The 25667-nt window shown below is 39.1% G+C and overlaps 3 protein-coding genes across 3 annotated transcripts; 2 read left to right on the top strand and 1 right to left on the bottom strand.

Annotated features, from left to right (window-relative positions):
* Positions 1-502: 502 nt before the first annotated feature.
* On the top strand, positions 503-4338 carry LOC108882467 (immunoglobulin lambda-like polypeptide 5). Its single transcript, XM_018674980.2, has 4 exons — positions 503-847; positions 2740-3042; positions 3175-3249; positions 3866-4338. The coding sequence occupies exons 1-4, from the start codon at positions 712-714 to the stop codon at positions 3991-3993; spliced, it is 642 nt and encodes a 213-aa protein (XP_018530496.2). The 5' UTR covers positions 503-711; the 3' UTR covers positions 3994-4338.
* Positions 4339-6111: 1773 nt separating this feature from the next.
* LOC108882435 (uncharacterized) lies at positions 6112-12989 on the bottom strand. The gene is made up of 6 exons (XM_018674922.2): positions 12811-12989; positions 12395-12718; positions 9555-9642; positions 8806-8942; positions 6702-7010; positions 6112-6583 (listed from the first exon to the last, which is right to left on the bottom strand). The coding sequence occupies exons 1-6, from the start codon at positions 12851-12853 to the stop codon at positions 6456-6458; spliced, it is 1029 nt and encodes a 342-aa protein (XP_018530438.1). The 5' UTR covers positions 12854-12989; the 3' UTR covers positions 6112-6455.
* A 7840-nt stretch (positions 12990-20829) lies between these two features.
* LOC108882468 (uncharacterized) lies at positions 20830-25013 on the top strand. Its single transcript, XM_018674981.2, is given in 4 exon segments — positions 20830-21298; positions 23507-23815; positions 23948-24022; positions 24639-25013. Coding segments are annotated over 4 exon segments (681 nt in total). The 5' UTR covers positions 20830-21162; the 3' UTR covers positions 24800-25013.
* The last annotated feature ends 654 nt before the right edge of the window (positions 25014-25667 follow it).

Raw genomic sequence — 25667 nt, forward strand, 5'->3', positions numbered from 1 at the left:
TTATCCCACTTGTGGGAAATTTTCATGTTACAGCAGCAAGAAACAAGAGTGACAAAAATAAAAAATAAAATATAAGAAAGGCACAGAAGTAAAAAAGTTAAAGTGCAGCTATCAGCATTAAAAGTCTCTGTAATAAACAGAAAATGTGCAGTTTGTAATATAGGAAAATGGTGATAATCATCGAGGTAAAGTGAAATAAAGTGTTGAGTGAAGCACGGTGAACAAACTGTGCTCGTTTGTAAGAAGCAACACAGCAATTCAACAACATCATTTTCTATGGTGATATACAGCTGAGCTGATGAGGAGATGGATCACAGGTGTGTGTGTGTGTGTGTGTGTGTGAGAGAGAGAGAGAGAGAGAGAGAGAGAGAGGAGCCACAACACAGAGAGAGAGAGAGAGAGTGAGAGAGAGAGAGAGAGAGGAGCACAGGGGAAAGAGAAATCCAAGAAACACAAGGGAAAAACTGGAGGCACGGCCGTCACCCTGACAAAGTATCGGACACATGAAAATGTTGACCTGATGATGGCGCTAGATGAAAAGTCAGAGGATCAGCAAAGTTATTCCAGTTGATCCTCAGGGGAACATGAACGTCTAAACCAGTTGAAATGGGAATATTTGTTGAGATATTTCAGTGTGAAGAAAAAAGCAAAGAAAAGAAGAGACAGTCATGTTGATCTGAACATTAGAGAAACACATCATGGAGCTGAAATATGATACTGCTTCATCATTTGGACTCGTTCACCTCAGCTGACACATTCAACAGCAGACAGGTTTTTGTATCAGTCTCTCTCACTGTGGGAAACTTGGTCTTCATCTTTGGCTCTGGAACTAAACTGTATGTAACAGGTAAGAATAAACATTGATTTTCCTTCAGTTGTTTTATTGAAGAAGTTGAAAATGTGTTTGAAGTCAGTTTCTGCTGCTTCAGACTTTACATGTTAGTTTTTTCAGAGTTAGTCCAAAGTTCCTTATGCAGCCGTTGTTCAATGAAAAAGTTGAAGAATTAGTGAAAAGATGTTGAAATCTCACTGCACACCAGAAGGAATTCTTTCTTTCTGCTTGAGCTCCAGAGTTTTGGAAGAGTCCAAAAAGTCTTGTATTGTAAGTGCATTGTGGATTCTCATCAGCTGCTGCTTAATGAATCATCAGACTGCTTTTCTTTTCTCTCTTCTCTCTCCTCAAATCAATTCACTTCTACATGAATGATTGTGGAGGATTTTCCTGCTCACTTGACTTTTTCTACTAAATGTGAGTTAATCAAAGTGAATTTCAGTGATGAGCAGGATTCTTCACATTCACTCTGATTCTTCAAAGTTCACTGGTTTTTAAACCTTATTTTCCTTTATGGGAAATGAGATTTCAAAAGTTGATGCTGGTAAATACAGTAAATTAATACAGTTGTTGTCTGATGGAATATATGTATTGTGTAAAATATTACATATAATAATCTCAGAAATGTACGGTGTTAAATAACTATGTGGTTTAGGTCAAATATATATATATATATATATATATATATATATATATATATATATATATATATATATTAATAGATTGACATAAAAAATATGAATATAATATATAATGCTTGATGGAATATATAGATCTGTGTTAAAACTATAGATCTAATGAATGTAACTGCACTTTATATAACGGTGAATGTGTCTTTTTGTGTAAAATATGAATTATATATATTTAAAATTGTTTGATAACAAATAACCTATATGTTGTTTTTACTGTATTTGCATTCTGATAATAATTGTTCTTTATATGACTGTGAATATTTCTTAAACAAAAACATGAATTTAGTTTAATAGAGAATTTATTGAAAATTTTATAAGGGCAAATTATTCAATAACAAAATTATGATAATATATAGTGATGTTACAAAAAATGTAATTCAATCAATATAGACATATAAAATTTTGTGTATGTACACGCACAAAAATTATACATGTGTGGATATAAAATGATACAAAAACACAATGTTTGATAAAATATATAAAACCAAAATATATCACAGTTAATGTTTTCTCTCATAACTGCCACTGTATTTTAAATGATGGAAAATATCTTTTTTTTATTGAAGATATACAGGCTCTATATTATTTTTACAAATTTGTTTTCAAATACTCTTCATGTAGATGTATATATAAATGTAATTATTTCATCAAAACGTATTTAAATGTAAAATTTAATTACAATTGTATTTTAAACATGAATGAATTTAAACATGGATGACTATAAATTTATCTAAAACAAAATATGATTTATTATAAATATATTAATTTTTTATATATGTATATACATACAAAAATGATATCTCTGTAAATATAAGACAATACAGAACACACTGTCACTTCTTTTTTCTTCTTCCGTTTTCTTGTTAAAGATATATTTCAGATATTGTAAATATATAATATTATGATGACACATCTATTCTGAGCTTGTGATTTCTAAAAGTTGAATATGAATATAAAGAATGTAAATCCTGTTGCCATCTTTGTTGATCTTTCTCTGATGATATCCATAATATAGAAGCATGATATATAGCAGAGTAAATCTATGTGAAGGTGAATCCAGTATATGTGGTGAACTTTGTGCTGTATTGATGAGTAGTTTAGTGATCAGAGTCCATGTAGTTTCCAGGATCAGACTGAATGCAGTGCAGTGCTGGAAGCTGCTGTTGACTGTGTGAATGTGTGTGTGTGCTGCTTGTTGCTGCTGTCAAACTTCAGATGAGGCGATAGTGAAGCCCGTGGTGAGCGTGTACCCAGCAGAATCCAGAGCCCACCTGGGGGGGAAGACCTCCCTGCTGTGTCTGGCCTCAGGCATGTTTCCTCCTCTGGTCCAGTTCTCCTGGGAAAGACAGAAGGAGGATGGTTCTCTGGTGGACGTGCCCTCTGCTGAGGGAGAGCAGCTGGAGCTCAGAGGACAAACCGCCTCCATCTTGCTGGTTGACCGAGATGCTTTCGACACGAATAAATATCACTGCTCCGTCAAGCACGAGACGGGCACAGTGGAGGCCCAAATACAACGAGGTAATGAAGGCTTGGTGACTGTGTTGAGCAGTGATTCAGCTTCATGTGGAGACGCTGTCAAAGAGAGCAGAGGAGCAGAGGACTGACATTTCTCACTGCAACTCCAAACATTTGACTCCTTTTCTGTTTCAGAGGTTCCAGCTCCAGCAGCCTCCTGTCCTCCAGAGAGAGAGCCAACAGAGCAGCCAGCTCCACAGCAAGCTGACTGTAAGATCACCTGCTGCCTCTCTGCATGGACAGCTCCAATGTTGTGCTGCAGTTAGGGCTGCATATCAGTCTGTTCACTTTCTGCTCATCATTGAAGGATTTCAACATACACTCCCTGATTCTGTTAGAGTGTCCAACAGCACAACAAATCCCAATCACACAGCTTTCACTTCACCGTTCTGACTAATAACACCTGTTGGGGACTCTGTACTAAATGTGGGGCTTTGAGGGAGCTGATCAAAACTTTAGGGACTATATCTTAAAGCTCCCCTAATGAATATGTCTATATGAAGAATGAATCTAATGACTCTGTGTCAGGTCAAAGGTCAGAGAGGAGTATTTTTAGCTTGTTGTGGAGTTCTTCTGCCCCCAAGTGGCCACAGAAAGAAAATCAGTGAATCCAACTTCAAACTCATAATAACCAGTGTCTTTTTATATTTGGACTTTCCATTTGATCCTGGAGTGATTGGAATTGTCATAAACACTTGTCAGAAGAAGGTAATGAAGGTTTGGTGACTGTGTTGAGCAGTGATTCAGCTTCATGTGGAGACGCTGTCAAAGAGAGCAGAGGAGCAGAGGACTGACTGATTTCTTTTTGAATCCTTTTCTGTTGCAGTGGTTCCCCTGGATCCTCTCCAGCCTCAGTGCAGGGTGAAGCTGCTCTGTCTGCTCTACACAGTGCTGATAGTGAAGAGTCTGGTGTACGGCTGTGGACTCTCTCTGCTCACCATGCTCAGAAACTAGGGACCGTCCACCAACTGCACACATGCTGACTGACTGTTTCTGCTCGCCTTTTCTCTCCATCTGATCTCATCACATCATTTCATTTGCATTTGTATATTTGCAGTTACTCAGTGTGAATTCTGTATTTGAGTGTCATTTTGATGCTCTAGTTTACAGTATTTACATGTTTAATTCTGACTTTTGTAATAATAGAATTTTAAGTTCAAACAATCAGCTGTTTGGTAGATGTGTTTTCATTCATAGTATTTTTTCTTTAGCTTGATTGTTTTCAATACATTTTGTTGAGTTTCAATTTGTCAAATGTATTCAGTGTATAATTCTCAATAAACTAAAATAATCAAAATGTTTTGTAATCATTGTTTGTTTTATTGATTTTAGCATAACAATGTAAAAAGAAGGATAAGTCGGTGTGGGTGTACCACCAGGTTCAGTGCTGGGTCTCCCGATTATTTAGGTTATATAATAATCATCTTTTAAAACTGTGTCAGTGTGAATGTAAAACTCTACGCTGATGACACTGTTGTTTACACACATCAACAACCAGCAGATGGAGATGATCTGAAACTACGTTTGTTATAACAATGATCACACAGCAGCTTGATCAGTCGGGGCTGAAGCTTAAATAAATGATGGGTGCATTTATTTTCTGACTCCTCTGACAACAGGTTTTGTTGTTTTTATCAACTGTAACCTACTGAAATAATGAGAGCTGAGGTGAACCAAAATGGACGCTCTAGCTCTGCTTTGAGAAGCGAACAACAACATGACTTGTTTGTCTCAGTGGTTTGTGTTTCTGTCTCTGGATGGTTGTAATCATTGTGTTATTAAAGTGAAAAGCCACAGCTAACAGTGTGGAGGCTGCAGAGCAGAAACCCACACAGCCCGTCTGCTGCAGGAAAGGAAGTGTTGATTCGCTGTCAACAGTTTTTTATGAGTCCTAATAACCACTGAGAACAGATTCATATCTGCTGCTGTACACACTCATCACCCCCCTCCATCTCTGTGGTTTGTCTCTTAGTGAGCCTTTTTTCCACTGAGCCCTCCACCCACACAGAGTTAAACACAAAGCCCACCCACCTGGAGGTCTCATCCATGGGTTTTTTATGAGGATTTGGAGTTTTAACAATCAAAGATCAAGTTACAGTTTAAACTGCCAACAAGTGTTCCTACATAACTGACACAGGTTGTTTGTCAGGACCCTCCAGAATCACACAAATGAGAGTTTAATGATCTGATTTCTCTACAGTTCATCAGCTAAACTACACAGTCTGTCAACTACGATCATGCAAATGAATTTTTTTATTAAAGTGATAAATGAGATGGACTGATGACATTTGAAACAGTTGAACACACAAGATTTCACTGTTGTGTTACTTTTGTTTCACAGCCAATGTAGGCATGGCCTTGAATATCCCCAGAGACAAGTTTTAATTAGTTCACTTGCTTAGTTACTAAAGTTTATTTAACTGTATCTTTTTAAACACGGTGTAACATTACATTTTCATTGTGAATCATTTCACAGATATAAACTTATAAAAATGTTATGGAGCTTGTAAATAGCAGGCTACTCTATATGTATCTTTATGTATATTTTCAGTAGCTTTTAAATATTGTTGTATTTTTTACATAATATCATTTTCTTGTAAATAATGTCATATATCTAACCTTAGATGGATTTTGAATAACTTTGTTTCATCAGCGTAGAGTTTGACATTCTCACTGAGTCAGTTGTAAAAGATGATTAATGTTCAAGTTAAATGCTCAGTACACACAACACTTGTGCTTTCAGCACATCCACACCCACACCTAATTGACTGTGTATGAAAGCTGAATGTTTCTGTTTTCTTTTCTTGGTTTGGCTTTGTTTGCTTAGTTAAGCTGTATGCTGATATTTGTACCACCAAATTTGTCCTTGGCACTTTAATTATACTGAGAGCAATTTATAGTCCCAGTCTAATTACTCGTGGGTAATTTGTCTGGCCAACATATTTGATTATGTGTTGATCCAAATTATTTGAGCTGAAACCAAATTTACTATAAACAAGGATATTTATAATAAACAGACACTGTGATTTTACAATATGAGAATGTTACAGTGAATTAATTTGACAAACCAACGACTCTGCAGAGTGTATTGAAAAGAAATGTAAGAACAAAAAATATACAGTGAACAAAAGATTAATTATTAGACAAATAATGACTCTGCTTAATTTCCAGTTAATATAGAAGTCATAATTTCAAGTGGATATAGAGTATTAAAATAAAAGTACAAGACAGAATCCAAAATTAGTATCTGCACAAATATGTGTGATAAATGTATTTGTTATCTATAGTATGACTGTTTCTAAAGTGTGAATGTCTGACTGCTGAGCAATGAATAAATGAGATGATGCTGAGATTAGATGGAGAGAAAAGGCGAGCAGAAACAGTCAGTCAGCATGTGTGCAGTTGGTGGACGGTCCCTAGTTTCTGAGGATCATCACCATGAAGAATCCATAACAGTACACCAGACTCTTCACTATCAGCACTGTGTAGAGCAGACAGAGCAGCTTCACCCTGCACTGAGGCTGGAGAGGATCCAGGGGAACCACTGCAACAGAAAAGGATTCAAAAAGAAATCAGTCAGTCCTCTGCTCCTCTGCTCTCTTTGACAGCGTCTCCACATGAAGCTGAATCACTGCTCAACACAGTCACCAAGCCTTCATTACCTCGTTGTATTTGGGCCTCCACTGTGCCCCCCTCGTGCTTGACATAGCAGTGGTATTTATATGTGCTGTTCTCTGGCTGATGGACCAGCAAGATGGAGGTGGTGCGTCCCGACTCTCTGAGCTCCAGCTGCTCTCCCTCAGCAGAGGGCAGCTCCTCCAGAGAACCATCCTTCTTTGGTCTTTTCCAGGAGAACTGGACCAGAGGCGGAAACATGCCTGAGGCCAGACACAGCAGGGAGGTCTTCCCCTCCAGGTGGGCTCTGGATGCTGCTGGGTACACGCTCACCACGGGCTTTACTACGTCCTCATCTGAAGTTTGACAGCAGCAACAAGCAGCACACACACATTCACACAGTCAACAGCAGCTTCCAGCACTGCACTGCATTCAGTCTGATCCTGGAAACTACATGGACTCTGATCACTAAACTACTCATCAATACAGCACAAAGTTCACCACATATACTGGATTCACCTTCACATAGATTTACTCTGCTATATATCATGCTTATATATTATGGATATCATCAGAGAAAGATCAACAAAGATGGCAACAGGATTTACATTCTTTATATTCATATTCAACTTTTAGAAATCACAAGCTCAGAATAGATGTGTCATCATAATATTATATATTTACAATATCTGAAATATATCTTTAACAAAAAGACATATTTAACATTATTTAAAATACAATGATAGTTATAAGTTAAACTGTATCAACCAGATCTTTTACAATATAAATAATATAACAAGATTTTATCCCTAATTTTAAACGTGCAAACAAAACATTTACCATGATATATTTTGGTCACATATATAATTACAAATATAAAAGTGTGTACATGTTATTGGATTGTCTTATATCTACACAGGTGTAATTTCTGTATGTATATGTATAAAGAAAATATGTGTTGATATGAAATTCAAGTTTTGGTTCACACAAATATATCTTTTAGTATTATATATCTCTAATTTGTTGATTACCTCATGATTTAATAATTATGTGTTACCTATATTACCTATATTAAATTCATTGTAATAAGAATGAAATGAGAAACATTTATAGTCATAAAATACAAAACATTAGCAATTAGATGTTTTGGTAATAAACAGATTTACAAATAAAGAAGTGAGAGTGTGTTCTCTATTGTCTTATATCTACACAGGTATAATTTCTGTATGTATATACACATACAAATATTCTATATATTGATACTAAATCATATTTTTGTGTAAGATGTCTAATGATTCAAATTAAATTTTGAATAAAATGAAATATGTTTTGGAGAAATAATTACATTGATATAAAGAACAGTTAGTATTAGAAAAGAAATTTAATAAAAACAATATAAAGATATAGGATCTATATTTTGAACAAAAATATATGTTTACCATGATTTAAAATACAGTGACAGTCATGAGATATACAGTATTAACCACATATCTCACAATATAAATAATAATACAGGATTTTATGTCTAAAATAGAAAAAACATTTACCATGATATATTTTGGTCATATATAATTATATATATATAGAATCAGGTAACACGGTTGTGTTTTTATATTGTTTTATATCTAAACATGTGTAATTTCTGTGCTTATACATGAACATACATTTTATATATTGATTTTTTTATGTTGGATAAATATATATTGATCATAATCTCATCATAAAATGATTTACTCTCACACAATTTTAAATAAATTCTACATTAAACTAAATTCATGTTTTTGTTTAAGAGATATTTACAATCATATAAAGAACAGTTATCATTAGAACACTAATAGAATCAAAACAATATATAGCCTATTTGTCTTCAAATAATTTAAAATATATTTCACATTATTTTTAAATATATTTTACACAAAAAGACACATTCACCATTATATAAAGTGCAGTTACATTCATGAGATTATGATTAGATTTCAACATCTTTTCACTAATTCTTCAACTTTTTCATTGAACAACGGCTGCATAAGGAACTTTGGACTAACTCTGAAAAAACTAACATGTAAAGTCTGAAGCAGCAGAAACTGACTTCAAACACATTTTCAACTTCTTCAATAAAACAACTGAAGGAAAATCAATGTTTATTCTTACCTGTTACATACAGTTTAGTTCCAGAGCCAAAGATGCCGTACCACTTTCCAGACTCCCACAGTGAGAGAGACTGATACAAAAACCTGTCTGCTGTTGAATGTGTCAGCTGAGGTGAACGAGTCCAAATGATGAAGCAGTATCATATTTCAGCTCCATGATGTGTTTCTCTAATGTTCAGATCAACATGACTGTCTCTTCTTTTCTTTGCTTTTTTCTTCACACTGAAATATCTCAACAAATATTCCCATTTCAACTGGTTCAGATGTTCATGTTCCCCTGAGGATCAACTGGAATAACTTTGCTGATCCTCTGACTTTTCATCTAGCGCCATCATCAGGTCAACATTTTCATGTGTCCAATACTTTGTCAGGGTGACGGCCGTGCCCCTGTGTTCTTCATCCACCTAGAATGGTACATTCCCAGTTTTGACTCTGCTGTTGTTCACTGAATGAATCCTTGTCTCTCTGAGCCACAGGATCATTGCAGGCTCCAACATGAACCTACTCAACAGTCTTTCATGTGCTTCACTCCATCACTTTAGATAAGGATGGTTCATTCATTCATTCTCTTTCTGCCTTTTCCACATTACAAAGTGCAATCAGCTTATTACCACCCATAGTTACCTTTTATTGTTGACTGACATGTAGAGGTCCAGTGAAACAGCATCAGTCTTTTCAGCAAATTCAATCAAAGGAGGCAACTTAGTTGCTCAGGCAACTTCCTGCATCATCTGCAGAGCTGTAGGTCACCAGGTTCCAGGCTGCTGGTACCAGTCCCACTCTGACCTCTGACCTCTGACCTCTGCCTCTTCCACGTCCTCGTCCATGAGGAACAGAGCTGCACCATGAGAATAATGAAACACAAAGAAGATGAAAGATATGACCTTGTAAACTTGGTATAAAACATTTGACTTGCTACAACAGACTTGACATTATTTCCATTAGAGTGACACGTCTTCACCTGTGGAACATGACTCAGCTCTGTGCTTTTCTCTGCAGTTACACCAGAGTAAGAAGAAAATCTACACAACATCAGAAATAGAACCCTGACATCTGATTTTCTTCCTTGTTCTTTTACACTTGTCTCTAAACAAAGTAGCTCCATGTATCACTGATGGTAGAGTAGAAATGACTGTTACTGTTGAAGCTCGAGTCATAAACTTACTGATACAGAGGCTACGCTAATCCTGGGCTAACACTTTGTCTTCAACACGTATTGTGAGGGCTCATTAGCTCACTTTCTACACTTCTACAATGAACATATGCTCCCTGTGTTTTCATACTGTTACTAATTGTTTCCTCTTATTGTGGCTAACTTACCCTCGGGCTGCAGACGCTCTGGATTCCACCATTTTCCTCTTCAGACACTTGTTAGTGTCGGTTTCCATGACAACGATCGTCAGTGAATTTGGGGGGCGGAGCTTCTGAAGAAGCAGTGAAGGGAGGGGTGTGTTTGTTTTGCTGCTGAGTTCAAGTATCAACAGTGTTTCTCCAGAATGGCGTACTGTGCCTTTAAATCAGACAAGCTGATGTGAGCTGAGGCCTGTTCTATGAAGCGAGGTTACTGGCTTATCAGAGTAACTTCAGGAGTAACTTGGTGATGTCAGGTGTAACTTCCTGGTTAACCTGTACTACAAAAGGTGGATAGGTTTTACCTGGGGTCTGCTGCCATGGTAATTTATGTCTCTAAACTGCTCCAAGCAGTTTCTGTTCGTGGTTAACTCGGTGTTGCTGGTGTTACTTTTACTTTAGTACCAACCCACAGGTGGAAGAACCAATCGATACTGGCACAACGACTGAGAGAGGCTGACTCCGTAGGACGGGGGTTGTTTAAAGACCGTCAGTCATCCCCACCACCACCACCAACCCACCCCCACCCAAAAAAAAAAAAAAAAATGTAGTGGATGGTAGAGATATGTGGACCAATAAATAGTGTTTTTTATGCTCCACATTTTCCATTTTCACTTTCAGTTATTTGATTTTGTAATTTTTTTCTCACAGTCCAGCAGCAGAGTTTAGCATCATTAGTGCTGCATATTATCGATTTCAATAATCCTTTAAATGGGGGGTGTTATTGTCCTGAAAGACAATATAAAGTGACAGGCTGTTGTAATTGTAGACTACAGACCAAGCAGCATTAATGATGGAAATATGAATGTGAACCACTTTATAGAAGGTTTCTATTTGATCCAGGTTCAGTTTCCACTGAGGCTGAAATACTGTTAACATGAAGTTCATACTGAACAGAACAGCTTTACATTCATACATATACAGCCTGAGTGTTCCAGGCAGAACATCATTAACAGGAACAGCTCATTCTCAGACATGTGACCCACGTGTTGACTGTAATCCAAGTATCTGATAATGATCACATATGTTCTGTGTTCTTCCATCTCATATTACAGATGAAGAATCCAGAGAACATGTGACCAGTCTCTCTGTCTTTGTTGGTTTGACATTGTGTCGTTAGAGTCTCTTTAAATTCCTCTAAACCCACTGAATTAACGTGCGCTCTTCATCTGAGAGATACGGTGCACGCCCCTTTAATCAACACGCACTAACTCTGATTAAGTTCACACCGACTCAACTGACCCACATCTGAACCACCGTCGTAGCGTTTAACACAGATCGAGGCAGTCAGGGTTTGTCAACCCCGACTTTACCTGAGAACCTGAGTTAAACCAGAGGAGGTTCAACTCTCTTCATAGTTCAGGCCTCAGGTGTGTCTGCTGGGCGGAGCCACAGTAGTTGTTACTACACCTGTCTGTACTACATCTACAATGAACGACACACTGGAGCAGAGCCTCGTTACAGCGCCCTCTAAAGGCCTGGAAACAACAACCATTTCACTCCATAATATTAAGCACAGCGACGCAACACATTGTGTGAAATCTAGTTGTTGCTGCTGGCTCATCATTACCACACCTGAGCATCTAATACACCCAGTACATGCAGAGCTAACCCGGCTAACTACATTAGCATCAACTGCGCATCCTCCATTCAACAACTTGGACTCATCTGTGCGAACAGAAAAGGAAACTTACTTGTCAATGGACGCACACAGGCTCTCAGTGTCCAAACTCTGCAGCTGACTCCACTGTTCCTCCACTACACTAACAGCTCCATTCTAGTCCTCACCTTCTCTGGAGCACCTCAACAGGTGACAACTGACGTCTGCTATCAAGGACTGATTGACACTCAACCAATAGAGAGACACAGGAGGCGGGACTTAGAAAAATGACAGATAAAGATCTAAAAATAAGGAACAGATATTCAAGCAAAATAAACCTGAGGTAGAAACACATGAAAGGAAATGAAATCTACTTTACAACTGTTTAGTCTTGATGTAGTTTTCTTATTGTGCTTGTGTATTTCTTCTTTGTCCTCACTGTGTGGAACAACAGGAAACCTGCTGAAATATCAGCTACAAATATGAATCAATATCAGAGAAAAGTCCAGAACAAGTGTCTGAGATGGAGGTGAAATATGTGAACCTGGGCTGTGGTTTACTGCTCTCTTCCTGTCACAAACACTGTTTGACATCTGTTCATCTGTTGGTTTTTGTTCAGGCTGCACCCATCATTTCTCACTGTGGGAATCCTTCTTCCAACAGGAGCAGTAGTAGGAGGCTGAATGAGAGACTTTAACTGTCTCTATCTTCAACTCACAGCCGTTCTCTTTGTTCTCAGCTGTGAAATCATCTTTCTGAGGATGATCATCATTTGATGTAATTTGACTAGTGTTCCTGTGAATAGACAGAATCCATCTGAATGTTTCTTTGTCGTTCTTCTGGCGCCAGGCTACATAATCACCATCACACTCCTCAGTTCCACAGCTGAAGGAGACAGACTGACCAACTCTCCTGGTCAATGATAACTGGTCCTGAACCAGATCTGCTGCCATGGCAACCAGCGCTGTAGAGACACAGACAGGTAGATGAAGGTCAGTGTGACAGTGTTTGTTAAAGGTTGAGTTTGTTGGCTCCTGATTGGCTGGAAACACTCACCTGAACACAGACAGCACAGAGCAGCAGCTGGGAGGAAAAGCATTTTGTGCAGTGGTGTTTCCTCTGGTGAACCTGGGGAGAAGTGGCGCTCTGATGCAGCTGAGGCCAAACAAGGACGAGCTGTGAGATCAGACGAGGGCCACGTGCTTTCTGACAGCTCCTCACTCCTCCCATCATCATCATTAAAGTTCACTTCCACATGTTCTGATACAAGAAAAGAAAAAGACTTGTTTAAAAAGAGTGTGTGTTCTTTCTTCTTCTCTCTCATTATTATCTATACTTGGTGTTTATTGGAGCTGTTTTTCATTCTAATATTCTAACATTCATTTGTATATAATATTAAAGTGTCCACTTACAGACACACTGAGAAATTCAATATTTCTTCATAAATATTCAATCAAAGCTTTAACAGCAGACTCTGAAACAGCTGAAAGAAACTCAAATATACAAGTCAGCACTTTGATTGATTTGATTGATTTGAAACCAAAGTGAACTCTCCTCTTTTTAGATCAAATATTGGATATTATTCTAAAAGTCTTGACTTTAAACCTGTAGTTATTACCTGATAGGACAGTTTCTATGACATCACCTCCATCTGCTCTGTGCTGCTGCTGTCAGGAATAAAACTGACACACTGCTGCCCTCTGCTGGCTGCAACTACACACTGCAACCACACTGTAGGACTACTACTGTTACACTTCAACTATCACCACTAATATTCAAATGAACATTTCAAAAAGTCATCTGAAGCAGCTGCAGGAAATTCTAATGAGCAGTTTTCACTGTAACTTGGTCTTTGACAGACAAAATGATGAATCAGTTGATCAAGAAAAGAACCAACAGATTGATAAGAAAAGTCAAGTTGGTTTATTGCAGCCAGCAGAGGGCAGCAGTGTGTCAGTTTCAGTCCTGAAAAGCACACAACAGCTTCAGCTTCAGCTTCAGCGTCAATCAGCAGCAGCAGCCTTGTGTGTGGGCCGCAGGGGCTGATGGGAGGAGTGAGGAGCTGTCAGAAAGCACGTGGCCCTCGTCTGATCTCACAGCTCGTCCTTGTTTGGCCTCAGCTGCATCAGAGCGCCACTTCTCCCCAGGTTCACCAGAGGAAACACCACTGCACAAAATGCTTTTCCTCCCAGCTGCTGCTCTGTGCTGTCTGTGTTCAGGTGAGTGTTTCCAGCCAATCAGGAGCCAACAAACTCAACCTTTAACAAACACTGTCACACTGACCTTCATCTACCTGTCTGTGTCTCTACAGCGCTGGTTGCCATGGCAGCAGATCTGGTTCAGGACCAGTTATCATTGACCAGGAGAGTTGGTCAATCTGTCTCCTTCAGCTGTGGAGGGACTGAGGGGTGTTATAAGGATTATATAGTCTGGTACCAGAAGAACGACACAGAAACATTCAAAGCAATTCTGCTTTTTGATGCCAGTAGTGGTAATGTTCATAGAATTTACAATCACACTCAGCAAAATGATTTCACAGCTGAGAGAACACGGAGCAGCTCTGAGTTGAAGATAGAGACAGTTAAAGTTTCTCATTCAGCCTCCTACTACTGCTCCTGTTATAGTTCCCACAGTGAGAAATGATGGGTGCAGCCTGAACAAAAACCAACAGATGAACAGATGTCAAACAGTGTTTGTGACAGGAAGAGAGCAGTAAACCACAGCCCAGGTTCACATATTTCACCTCCATCTCAGCCCGAGTCACTAACAGTCTGAACTGAGACACTTTCTTTGGCCCCTTCACAGAAAAAGCCCTCTGCCAGCTCTCTGTGACTCTCTTGGTGACCAGTACTTATTAATTTAACTGATGTTTATGCTGCAGATTGGTTGAAATTGTTTGGGTGAAATTCCTGATGATGATCAATAACTAAAACACACCCTATGCTGTAGAATTTCACTGACACAGCAGTTATACCTCCACAGATCAGACCTGTCAAATAAAGTGACTCAGTGGAACATTTTCTATTTAATCTTCACACAGGCTTCATACACTGTTGCTGTCACACATGAAATGTTAAGTTAAACTAGATTTTTAGTTTTAACTTTCCTCTGCAGAATCCATTTTTAAGGGAAGAGTGAGATATATCCACTGTCCTCGGATCAGCTCTCTGCAATACTCAGTTGTATCCTAGTTATATCCCTCTCTATCCCTAACCCCCAGCTTGAAAAGAAAGAACTGAGCCTGGGCTTGGAAAAAGAGTTGATACAGTCAGTGACAAAATTCCTACTTTTGAACTCAAAACATTCTATTCTTTATCAAACATGATGGAGGATCAGCACTGGGCCCTCTGATCATTTCGCTTCTAAACATTATTAATGATCTTCCACAGCAGTTTCACAGCATGAATGTACAACTCTATGCTGATGACACTATTGTTATACATACATGAAAAAATCTGTCCACCGCAGGGGCTGATGGGAGGAGTGAGGAGCTGTCAGAAAGCACGTGGCCCTCGTCTGATCTCACAGCTCGTCCTTGTTTGGCCTCAGCTGCATCAGAGCGCCACTTCTCCCCAGGTTCACCAGAGGAAACACCACTGCACAAAATGCTTTTCCTCCCAGCTGCTGCTCTGTGCTGTCTGTGTTCAGGTGAGTGTTTCCAGCCAATCAGGAGCCAACAAACTCAACCTTTAACAAACACTGTCACACTGACCTTCATCTACCTGTCTGTGTCTCGACAGCGCTGGTTGCCATGGCAGCAGATCTGGATCAGCACCAGTTATCATTGACCAGGAGAGTTGGTCAGTCTGTCTCCTTCAGCTGTGGAACTCAGCTGTGTGGCACTAATAATATTGACTGGTTTCAGAAGAAAGATACAGAACCATTCAGAATGATTCTGTATATTTCAAAGGATGGCAAAGTAGGTAAAGGTTTCAATCATCCTCAGGAAGGTGATTTCACAGCTGTGAGAGCACAGAGCAGCTCTGAGTTGAAGATAGAGACAGTTAAAGTCTCTCATTCAGCCTCCTACTACTGCTCCTGTTGGAAGTCTGGTTCCCACAGTGAGAAATGATGGGTGCAGCCTGAACAAAAACCAACAGATGAACAGATGTCAAACAGTGTTTGTGACAGGAAGAGAGCAGTAAACCACAGCCCAGGTTCACATATTTCACCTCCATCTCAGACACTTTTTCTGGACTTTTCTCTGATATTGATTCATATTTGTAGCTGATATTTCAGCAGGTTTCCTGTTGTTCCACACAGTGAGGACAAAGAAGAAATACACAAGCACAATAATGAAATGATTTCAGGGAGTAAGGATCATTATGAAATGACCATAAGCTACAGAACAGATGCAGATTTTACATCACTACTGACTCAAAGACTACAGGGTGAGACAATTACATAACAATGCATTTTCAGTGAACATTTCCTTTTTCCTTCCTCACATGAAAATTTAACAACTATTCTCTCGCCTTGTAAACAGTCTGTGGACCAGTAGTTTCTTCTGTAAATTGTGTTTTTGAACAGCTGATCAGTAACAGATAGTGAAGGTCAGAGTCTTCCACCATTATTGAACTAACATTATTAGTCGAGGGACAGTTTGCAAATATTACTGGTCCTGGTTTAGGGTTAGGGTTTTATCCTAACTGGATCAGCTGTGAGTTGTACTGACAGCCATATTTTTCTCAGAGGATGGCAAGGTGAAGGCCTGACCTGCCCTCTCTGTCTCTGATTGTCTTATCCTGATATTCTAACCCAAACCAATCATCACTCCTCATGTCTAAACCGAACCAACCCAACCAGAGAAGCAACATGTACCAGCCAGTTAGAGGCAGAGTAGAGCAGGTCATTCCTTCATCATTCTAGGAAAACATACTTGGCTTGTGGAGGACGACTGAAGGATTTGCATCGGGGGGATTTTAGAAGTGGGTTTACTCAATGCTGACTGAACAGTAAGTGGTTATATTCTGTATACCAGCGTATACCCTGCACCACAGAGACTGTCCTGTAAAAAACCATTTAGACAGGTAGACATGGTGAAGACGAGCTGCTGAAGTTCAAACCAAACATCAGAATGGGGAAGAAAGGTGATTTTGAACGTGTCATGGTTGTTGGTCTGAGTATTTCAGAAACTGCTGATCTACTGGGATTTTCCCACACAGCCATCTCTAGAGTTCACAGAGACTGGTCAGAAAAAGAGAAAATATCCAGTGAGCAGCAGCTCTCTGGGTGAAAATGCCTTGTTGATGCCAGAGGTCAGAGGAGAATGGACAGACTGCTTCGAGCTGACAGGAAGGCAACAACTGAATAACCACTGGTTACAACCAAGGTCTGCAGAAGATCATCTCTGAACCTTGAAGCAGATGGACTACAGCAGAAGAGGTTCTGCTTACAGTCTTTACCAGTGCTTCTCCTACATTCCTACCTGTGATACCACCTGTACCGTACGCCCTGATTCTGTGAAACTGACACTCACTCGCTGCTCTCTTCACTTTCTGTCCTGAAGTCTTCTGTTACACATTATCTGCTGCTGCTTTGTACTATTATATTTTATTTTTTGATCGCTACCTGTTTATTGTTCGTTGTTAGTTTAGCTTAGCCGTTTGTAGCCTCATTAGCCTATTTTAAATTGTAGCCTCACCTTCTCAGTCCTACAGCTAACCTAGCTTAACTAACTACCACTATGGCTAGTGTTAGCTTTTCTGCTCTTGAAGACAGGGTGTCTCTGCTAGAGAGACGTGTCCGTCAACTAGAGCAGCTCCTTTCTCCTAGCATTACCTCCAGATAGCGTTAGCCACAGGCTAATGCTAGCCTAGCCTCGTCGGCAGTGAGTGCGGAGTTCGTCCCTGTCAGTTGGCGGGGAGGGGCACGTAAGAGCAAGCAACCGGTTGTATGGTTTTCGACTCTTGCCCCCCGTTGGTGAGTCCTGTTCGCCTGCGTGTCTCCCCCGCTCCCGCTGACAGGCCTCAACAACGCCCTCTAGTGCATCAATGTCAGATTAGCTTCACCAGCCAATGTTTCCTGCCTACCTGGGGCCAGAGCTTCAGACATAGAGGATAATGTTAGGGTGCTGGCATCACGCAGGGAGAAACAGGGGGCTCAGGTACACTGCACACCTAGTTATAGCAACACTGTGATTCCTGTCAGCACCAATAACATTAGAATGAAGCAGTCTGAGGTCACCAAAGCTAGTTTAGCTAGGACGTTTGAGTCTGCTAGAAAGATGTGTCGGCATCGATTAGTCGTCTCTGGTCTTTTACCCATGCGGGGTAATGATGAGGTGGACAGTAGATTAACGTCTCTGAACCGCTGGCTGGCTCGTCACTGTAGTGAGCAGGGATATAGTTTTGTGGATAACTGGCCTTCTTTCTGGGGCCGTCCTGACCTGCTGAAGGCAGATGGCCTGCATCCTACTGCAGCAGGCGCTGCTATTTTATCTAGGAATATAGACAGGTGTTTACGTTGGGTTTGACAGTAAGACACTAGTGATCGGCAGGTCGCAGGTGAGTAGAGAACCTGCTAGGTCTTTAGGTGGTGCGGTTTTGGAGTCCACTAGCTTAGATGATGAATCTAACCAGGAACATTTGCAGACTTTAGATGCTCAGACTGATCTACTGCATTGAGACTGTCTCCATTCCCCGCCGTACTATTCACAAGTTTCCTAAGTTTCTAAACCACCATGTACAAAACACCACTCCTGCCACTGGTGACAGAGCTAGGTCCCATAAAGTACTGAATAAAGACACCAGGCTGCTACCAGCAGCTCCAGGATCAATATGATCCTCAAATATGGCTTTATAGATATTAGATCACTTTCTATTGAGGCATTATTGATAAATGACTTGAATAATCTGGATATGATTGGTCTATGTGAAACATGGCTTTAACCAGATATGTTCAGTAGTCCAGTAGCTTCAGATCTCCATCACCAGGAGAACAGACTCCAACCACTCCACCTTGTGGTACGTTACAGACCACCTGGCCCCTACTCACAGTTTTTAGATGAATTAGGACATTTTTTATCATGTCTTGTCACATATAGTGATGACATTCTAATTATGGGTGACTTTAACATTCACCTAAATAAGGCCTCTGACCCTCTAAATCAGGGGTGTCAAACTCATTTTCACTGAGGGCCACATCAGCATAATGGTTGCCCTCAAAGGGCCAGATGTAACTGTAAGACAGAATAAATGTAACTAAATGTAACCAAATATAATGTAAAATAAAGGTAACTACTCCGTAACATATTGCTAATAACTTTCTGTATTTATTACTTATTCAAGTTACAAATATTATGCATTATAGATGTAAAAAAATGTTTGCTTGTTTCTCTGGTACTATAACATAAATGCTTTTAATTTGTCAGGTTAAGAAGCCCACATTACTCCACTGATCAACAACCAAACTATTCAAGTAAAAAAACAAAATCATTATTAAAACACAAGTTATGACATAAACTTTGTTCAAAATTGTTTTGTCACAGTCGAGGAGGTCAGAATAACGTACAATCAACAATAGTGAGCAGCTAAGCTCGATTAACTCCAGCTGAAGGTGATGGGGCGCACTGGTGATGTCGATGGTGAAAGGACTGGCAAAGATGGCAAAGCCCGAGTGCTGTGCTCTGAAGTCAGACAAGAGAAACTACCAGAGGTCCTGGCCCCTTTTACTGCAGCAATAGGTTCTGTTGAAAACTGTACCAGGGATTTAAATACAACCTTGTCTAGTCTCCTTGATTCAGTTGACTCTCACCACTAAAGTTAGACAGTCAAAGAGGTCCACTCCCTGGTTCACAGATGACACAGTGCTCTGAAGCAGGCCTGTCGGAAATTAGAGCGCAAATGGTGTAAATCAAATCAGAAGCTCTGTATCTCCAGTGGCACCAGGGTGTTCTGGAATATAAGCGTGCACTGTCTACTGCCAGAGCAGCATATTTTTCAAATTTAATCAATAGCAATAAACATAATCCTAGATTTCCTTTTGACACTGTAGCTAAACTCACTGAAAAGCAGCAGGTTCCTAGCTGCTCACCCTTTACTGCCTGTGAGAAGTTTTTCTGCAGTAAAATTGATGAGATTAGATTAAAAATCAGTTCAGTTTCTCCAGCATCTGCTGCAGAACCAGCTGAGCATCACACTGAGTCTCAGAGAGTTTCTGCTCTGATGAATTTTGAGATTGTATGTTTTCATTCATTATCTAAGCTGGTACCAGCTTCTGAACCCACCACTTGCCTTCTTAGAATAGAATAGAATAGAATAGACTTTACTGTCATTGTACAGTTAAGTACAATGAAATTGTGGGTGCTCCATGAAGACAAACAGTGCACTATAGAAGAGATTTAAATACAATAAGAAATATGAAAATGTACACAATATACAAGAAGTACACAATGTGGGGCTCTGACCTCTGTAGTTGGTTAGGGCCTGGATGCCCCTCCACATCTGTCGCTGGTTGTTGTCCATCAGATAGCCCTCCGTCTTCTTCCTGTCGGCCTCCTTTGCCTGTCAGATGCCTCTCCTCAGGTTGGCTCTGGCAGTGCTGTACAGTGAGCTGTCCCTCGTCCTGAAGGCTGAGTTACGCTCTCTGATCAGGGCCTGGGCTTCACTTATCATCCAGGGTTTCCTGTTTGGGACTGTCACATTTTCTACACAGCATTTGATATAGAAGAGGACAGTCTCCTATCCTTATCATGTCAACATGGACCAAAATCTCTGAGGGATGTTTCCAGCACCTTGTTAAATCTATGCCATGAAGAACTAAGGCAGTTCTGAAGGTAAAAGGAGGTGAAACCCAGCACTATCAGGTGTACCTGATGAAGTAGCTGCTGAGCGTATGTAGCTAGCTAAATACAAGGAAAGGAAGCAACAAATTACAGATAACATTCCTGCTTCCTGCTACAATTAATGATAATGAACTGGGAATGAATGTGTTGAGTGAAGCACGGTGAACAAACTGTGCTCGTTTGTAAGAAGAAACACAGCAATTCAACAACATCATTTTCTATGGTGATATACAGCTGAGCTGATGAGTAGATGGATCACAGGTGTGTGTGTGTGTGTGTGTGTGTGAGAGAGAGAGAGAGAGAGAGAGAGAGAGAGAGAGAGAGAGAGAGAGAGGAGCACAGGGGAAAGAGAAATCCAAGAAACACAAGGGAAAAACTGGAGGCACGGCCGTCACCCTGACAAAGTATTGGACACATGAAAATGTTGACCTGATGATGGCGCTAGATGAAAAGTCAGAGGATCAGCAAAGTTATTCCAGTTGATCCTCAGGGGAACATGAACGTCTGAACCAGTTGAAATGGGAATATTTGTTGAGATATTTCAGTGTGAAGAAAAAAGCAAAGAAAAGAAGAGACAGTCATGTTGATCTGAACATTAGAGAAACACATCATGGAGCTGAAATATGATACTGCTTCATCATTTGGACTCGTTCACCTCAGCTGACACATTCAACAGCAGACAGGTTTTTGTATCAGTCTCTCTCACTGTGGGAAACTGGGTCTGGATCTTTGGCTCTGGAACTAAACTGTATGTAACAGGTAAGAATAAACATTGATTTTCCTTCAGTTGTTTTATTGAAGAAGTTGAAAATGTGTTTGAAGTCAGTTTCTGCTGCTTCAGACTTTACATGTTAGTTTTTTCAGAGTTAGTCCAAAGTTCCTTATGCAGCCGTTGTTCAATGAAAAAGTTGAAGAATTAGTGAAAAGATGTTGAAATCTCACTGCACACCAGAAGGAATTCTTTCTTTCTGCTTGAGCTCCAAAGTTTTGGAAGAGTCCAAAAAGTCTTGTATTGTAAGTGCATTGTGGATTCTCATCAGCTGCTGCTTAATGAATCATCAGACTGCTTTTCTTTTCTCTCTTCTCTCTCCTCAAATCAATTCACTTCTAGATGAATGATTGTGGAGGATTTTCCTGCTCACTTGACTTTTTCTACTAAATGTGGAGTTAATCAAAGTGAATTTCAGTGATGAGCAGGATTCTTCACATTCACTCTGATTCTTCAAAGTTCACTGGTTTTTAAACCTTATTTTCCTTTATGGGAAATGAGATTTCAAAAGTTGATGCTAGTAAATACAGTAAATTAATACAATCTGATGATAAATGTATTTTATATGAAATATTCATTTTAACAACAACAAACACCTTGAGGAAAAATATATGTATTGTGTAAAATATTACATATAATAATTATAAAAATTATGATGTTAAATAACTATGTAGTGCAGGTTAAATATAATTAATAGATTGACATAAAAAAAATTAGATGACTATAATATATAATGCTTGATGAAATATATACATCTTTGCTACCATGTCATATATTATATCAATTCACAGTCCATATGTCTTGTGTTAAAACTATAGATCTAATAAATCTAACTGCACTTTATATAACGGTGAATGTGTCTTTTTGTGTAAAATATATGAATTATATATATTTTAAATTATTTGACAACAAATAGGCTATATATTGTTTTTACTGTATTTGCATTCTGATAATAACTGTTCTTTATATGACTGTGAATATTTCTTAAACAAAAACATGAATTTAGTTTAATAGAGAATTTATTGAAAATTTTATAAGGGTAAATTATTCAATAACAAAATTATGATCAATATATAGTGATGTTACAAAAAATGTAATTCAATCAACATAGATATATAAAATTTTGTGTATGTACATGCACAAAAATTATACATGTGGATATAAAATGATACAATAACACAATGTTTGATAAAATATATAAAACCAAAATATATCACAGTAAATGTTTTATCTCATAACTGCCACTGTATTTTAAATGATGGAAAATATATTTTTTTATTGAAGATATACAGGCTCTATATTATTTTTACAAATTTGTTTTCAAATACTCTTCATATAGATGTATATATAAATGTAATTATTTCACCAAAATGTATTTAAACGTAAAATTAAATTACAATTGTATTTTAAACATGAACATTCTGATCAATAGACTATAAATTTATCTAAAACAAAATATGATTTATTATAAATACATTGAATTTTTATATATGTATATGCATACAAAATTATATCTGTGTAAATATAAGACAATACAGAACACACTGTCACTTCTTTTTTCTTCTTCCATTTTCTTGTTAAAGATATATTTCAGATATTGTAAATATATAATATTATGATGACACATCTATTCTGAGCTTGTGATTTCTAAAAGTTGAATATGAATATAAAGAATGTAAATCCTGTTGCCATCTTTGTTGATCTTTCTCTGATGATATCCATAATATATAGACTTAGACTTAGACTTAGACGGACTTTATTGATCCCTTTGGGATGACTCCCTCGGGGAAATTATGTTTCCAGCAGCAAATACAGACAGAACACATCACACAGGGCAGTACAACAACAGTTTGTGAACGAAAGACAGGGCAGCATGCAGGACAGTTAGCAAACGACACAGAATATAAATAGAATAGCAAAAGAAAATAAATAGAATAGAATTAAGGGTGAACGGACTCTGTATGGCATTGACATAAATAAATATAAATATGCATATAAGCATGATATATAGCAGAGAATGTTTCTACGTGAAGGTGAATCCAGTATATGTGGTGAACTTTGTGCTGTATTGATGAGTAGTTTAGTGATCAGAGTCCATGTAGTTTCCAGGATCAGACTGAATGCAGTGCAGTGCTGGAAGCTGCTGTTGACTGTGTGAATGTGTGTGTGTGCTGCTTGTTGCTGTTGTCAAACTTCAGATAAGGACATAGTGAAGCCCGTGGTGAGCGTGTACCCAGCAGCATCCAGAGCCCACCTGGGGGGGAAGACCTCCCTGCTGTGTCTGGCCTCAGGCATGTTTCCTCCTCTGGTCCAGTTCTCCTGGAAAAGACAGGAGGAGGATGGTAATCTGGTGGACGTGTCCTCTGCTGAGGGAGAGCAGCTGGAGCTCAGAGAGTCGGGACGCACCGCCTCCATCTTGCTGATCAATCAGCCACAGAGCAACACATATAAATACAACTGCTCCGTCAAGCACGAGACGGGCACAGTGGAGGCCCAAATACAACAAGGTAATGAAGGCTTGGTGACTGTGTTGAGCAGTGATTCAGCTTCATGTGGAGACGCTGTCAAAGAGAGCAGAGGAGCAGAGGACTGACATTTCTCACTGCAACTCCAAACATTTGACTCCTTTTCTGTTTCAGAGGTTCCAGCTCCAGCAGCCTCCTGTCCTCCAGAGAGAGAGCCAACAGAGCAGCCAGCTCCACAGCAAGCTGACTGTAAGATCACCTGCTGCCTCTCTGCATGGACAGCTCCAATGTTGTGCTGCAGTTAGGGCTGCATATCAGTCTGTTCACTTTCTGCTCATCATTGAAGGATTTCAACATACACTCCCTGATTCTGTTAGAGTGTCCAACAGCACAACAAATCCCAATCACACAGCTTTCACTTCACCGTTCTGACTAATAACACCTGTTGGGGACTCTGTACTAAATGTGGGGCTTTGAGGGAGCTGATCAAAACTTTAGGGACTATATCTTAAAGCTCCACTAATGAATATTTCTATATGAAGAATGAATCTAATGATTCTGTGTCAGGTCAAAGGTCAGAGATGAGTATTTTTAGCTTGTTGTGGAGTTCTTCTGCCCCCAAGTGGCCACAAAAAGAATATCAGTGAATCCAACTTCAAACTCATAATAACCTGTGTCTTTTTATATTTGGACTTTCCATTTGATCCTGGAGTGATTGGAATTGTCATAAACACTTGACAGTAGAAGGTAATGAAGGTTTGGTGACTGTGTTGAGCAGTGATTCAGCTTCATGTGGAGACGCTGTCAAAGAGAGCAGAGGAGCAGAGGACTGACTGATTTCTTTTTGAATCCTTTTCTGTTGCAGTGGTTCCCCTGGATCCTCTCCAGCCTCAGTGCAGGGTGAAGCTGCTCTGTCTGCTCTACACAGTGCTGATAGTGAAGAGTCTGGTGTACGGCTGTGGACTCTCTCTGCTCACCATGCTCAGAAACTAGGGACCGTCCACCAACTGCACACATGCTGACTGACTGTTTCTGCTCACCTTTTCTCTCCATCTAATCTCAGCATCATCTCATTTATTCATTGCTCAGCAGTCACAAGCTTGGTTTAGATACAGTTATCCTAAATACATACACATGTATATTTGCAGTTACTTAGTGTGAATTCTGTGTTTCAGTGTTATTTTGATGCTGTAGTTCACAGTATTTACACATTTAATTCTTGGCTGTTTAATAATAGACATTTATGCTGAAGCAGATGTTTGGTAAATTTTAATGTTTTCATTCACAGTATTTTTTTTTAACTTGTTTTTTTTTTCAATACATTTTGTTGAGTTTCAGTTTGTCAAATGTATTCAGTGTAAAATTCTCAATAAACTAAAAATCATACTGTTTGTGTTTTGTAATCGTCATGTGTTTTATTGATTTTAAGACAACAATATCAAAAGAAGGATAACTCGGTGTGGGTGTACCACCAGGTTCAGTGCTGGGTCTCCTGATCATTTATGTCGTATATTAATCATCTTTTAAAACCGTGTCAGTGTGGATGTAAAACTCTACGCTGATGACACTGTTGTTTACACACATGAACAACCAGCAGATGGAGCTGATCTGAAACTATGTTTGTTATAAAAATGATCACACAGCAGCTTGATCAGTCAGGGCTGAAGTTTAAATAAATGATGGGTGCATTTATTTTCTGACTCCTCTGACAACAGGTTTTGTTGTTTTTATCAACTGTAACCTACTGAAATACTGAGAGCTGAGGTGAACCAACATGGACGCTCTAGCTCTGCTTCAAGAAGCGAACAACAACATGACTTGTTTGTCTCAGTGGTTTGTGTTTCTGTCTCTGGATGGTTGTAATCATTGTGTTATTAAAGTGAAAAGCCACAGC

The sequence above is a fragment of the Lates calcarifer genome, linkage group LG4 (genome assembly GCF_001640805.2).
Source record: "Lates calcarifer isolate ASB-BC8 linkage group LG4, TLL_Latcal_v3, whole genome shotgun sequence".
Lineage (NCBI taxonomy): Eukaryota > Metazoa > Chordata > Actinopteri > Centropomidae > Lates > Lates calcarifer.

What these genes read in the sequence shown, in the direction of transcription:
- LOC108882435 (XM_018674922.2), bottom strand. Translation starts at nt 12,853, where the DNA reads ATGCTTTTCCTCCCAGCTGCTGCTCTGTGCTGTCTGTGTTCAG. An exon ending in TCTGTGCTGTCTGTGTTCAG is followed by an intron (nt 12,719 to 12,810) that starts GTGAGTGTTTCC and finishes GTGTCTCTACAG; the next exon opens with CGCTGGTTGCCATGGCAGCA. An exon ending in GGAGGCCCAAATACAACGAG is followed by an intron (nt 6,584 to 6,701) that starts GTAATGAAGGCT and finishes TTTCTGTTGCAG; the next exon opens with TGGTTCCCCTGGATCCTCTC.
- LOC108882467 (XM_018674980.2), top strand. Translation starts at nt 712, where the DNA reads ATGATACTGCTTCATCATTTGGACTCGTTCACCTCAGCTGACACATTC. An exon ending in GGAGGCCCAAATACAACGAG is followed by an intron (nt 3,043 to 3,174) that starts GTAATGAAGGCT and finishes TTTCTGTTTCAG; the next exon opens with AGGTTCCAGCTCCAGCAGCC. An exon ending in AGCTCCACAGCAAGCTGACT is followed by an intron (nt 3,250 to 3,865) that starts GTAAGATCACCT and finishes TTTCTGTTGCAG; the next exon opens with TGGTTCCCCTGGATCCTCTC.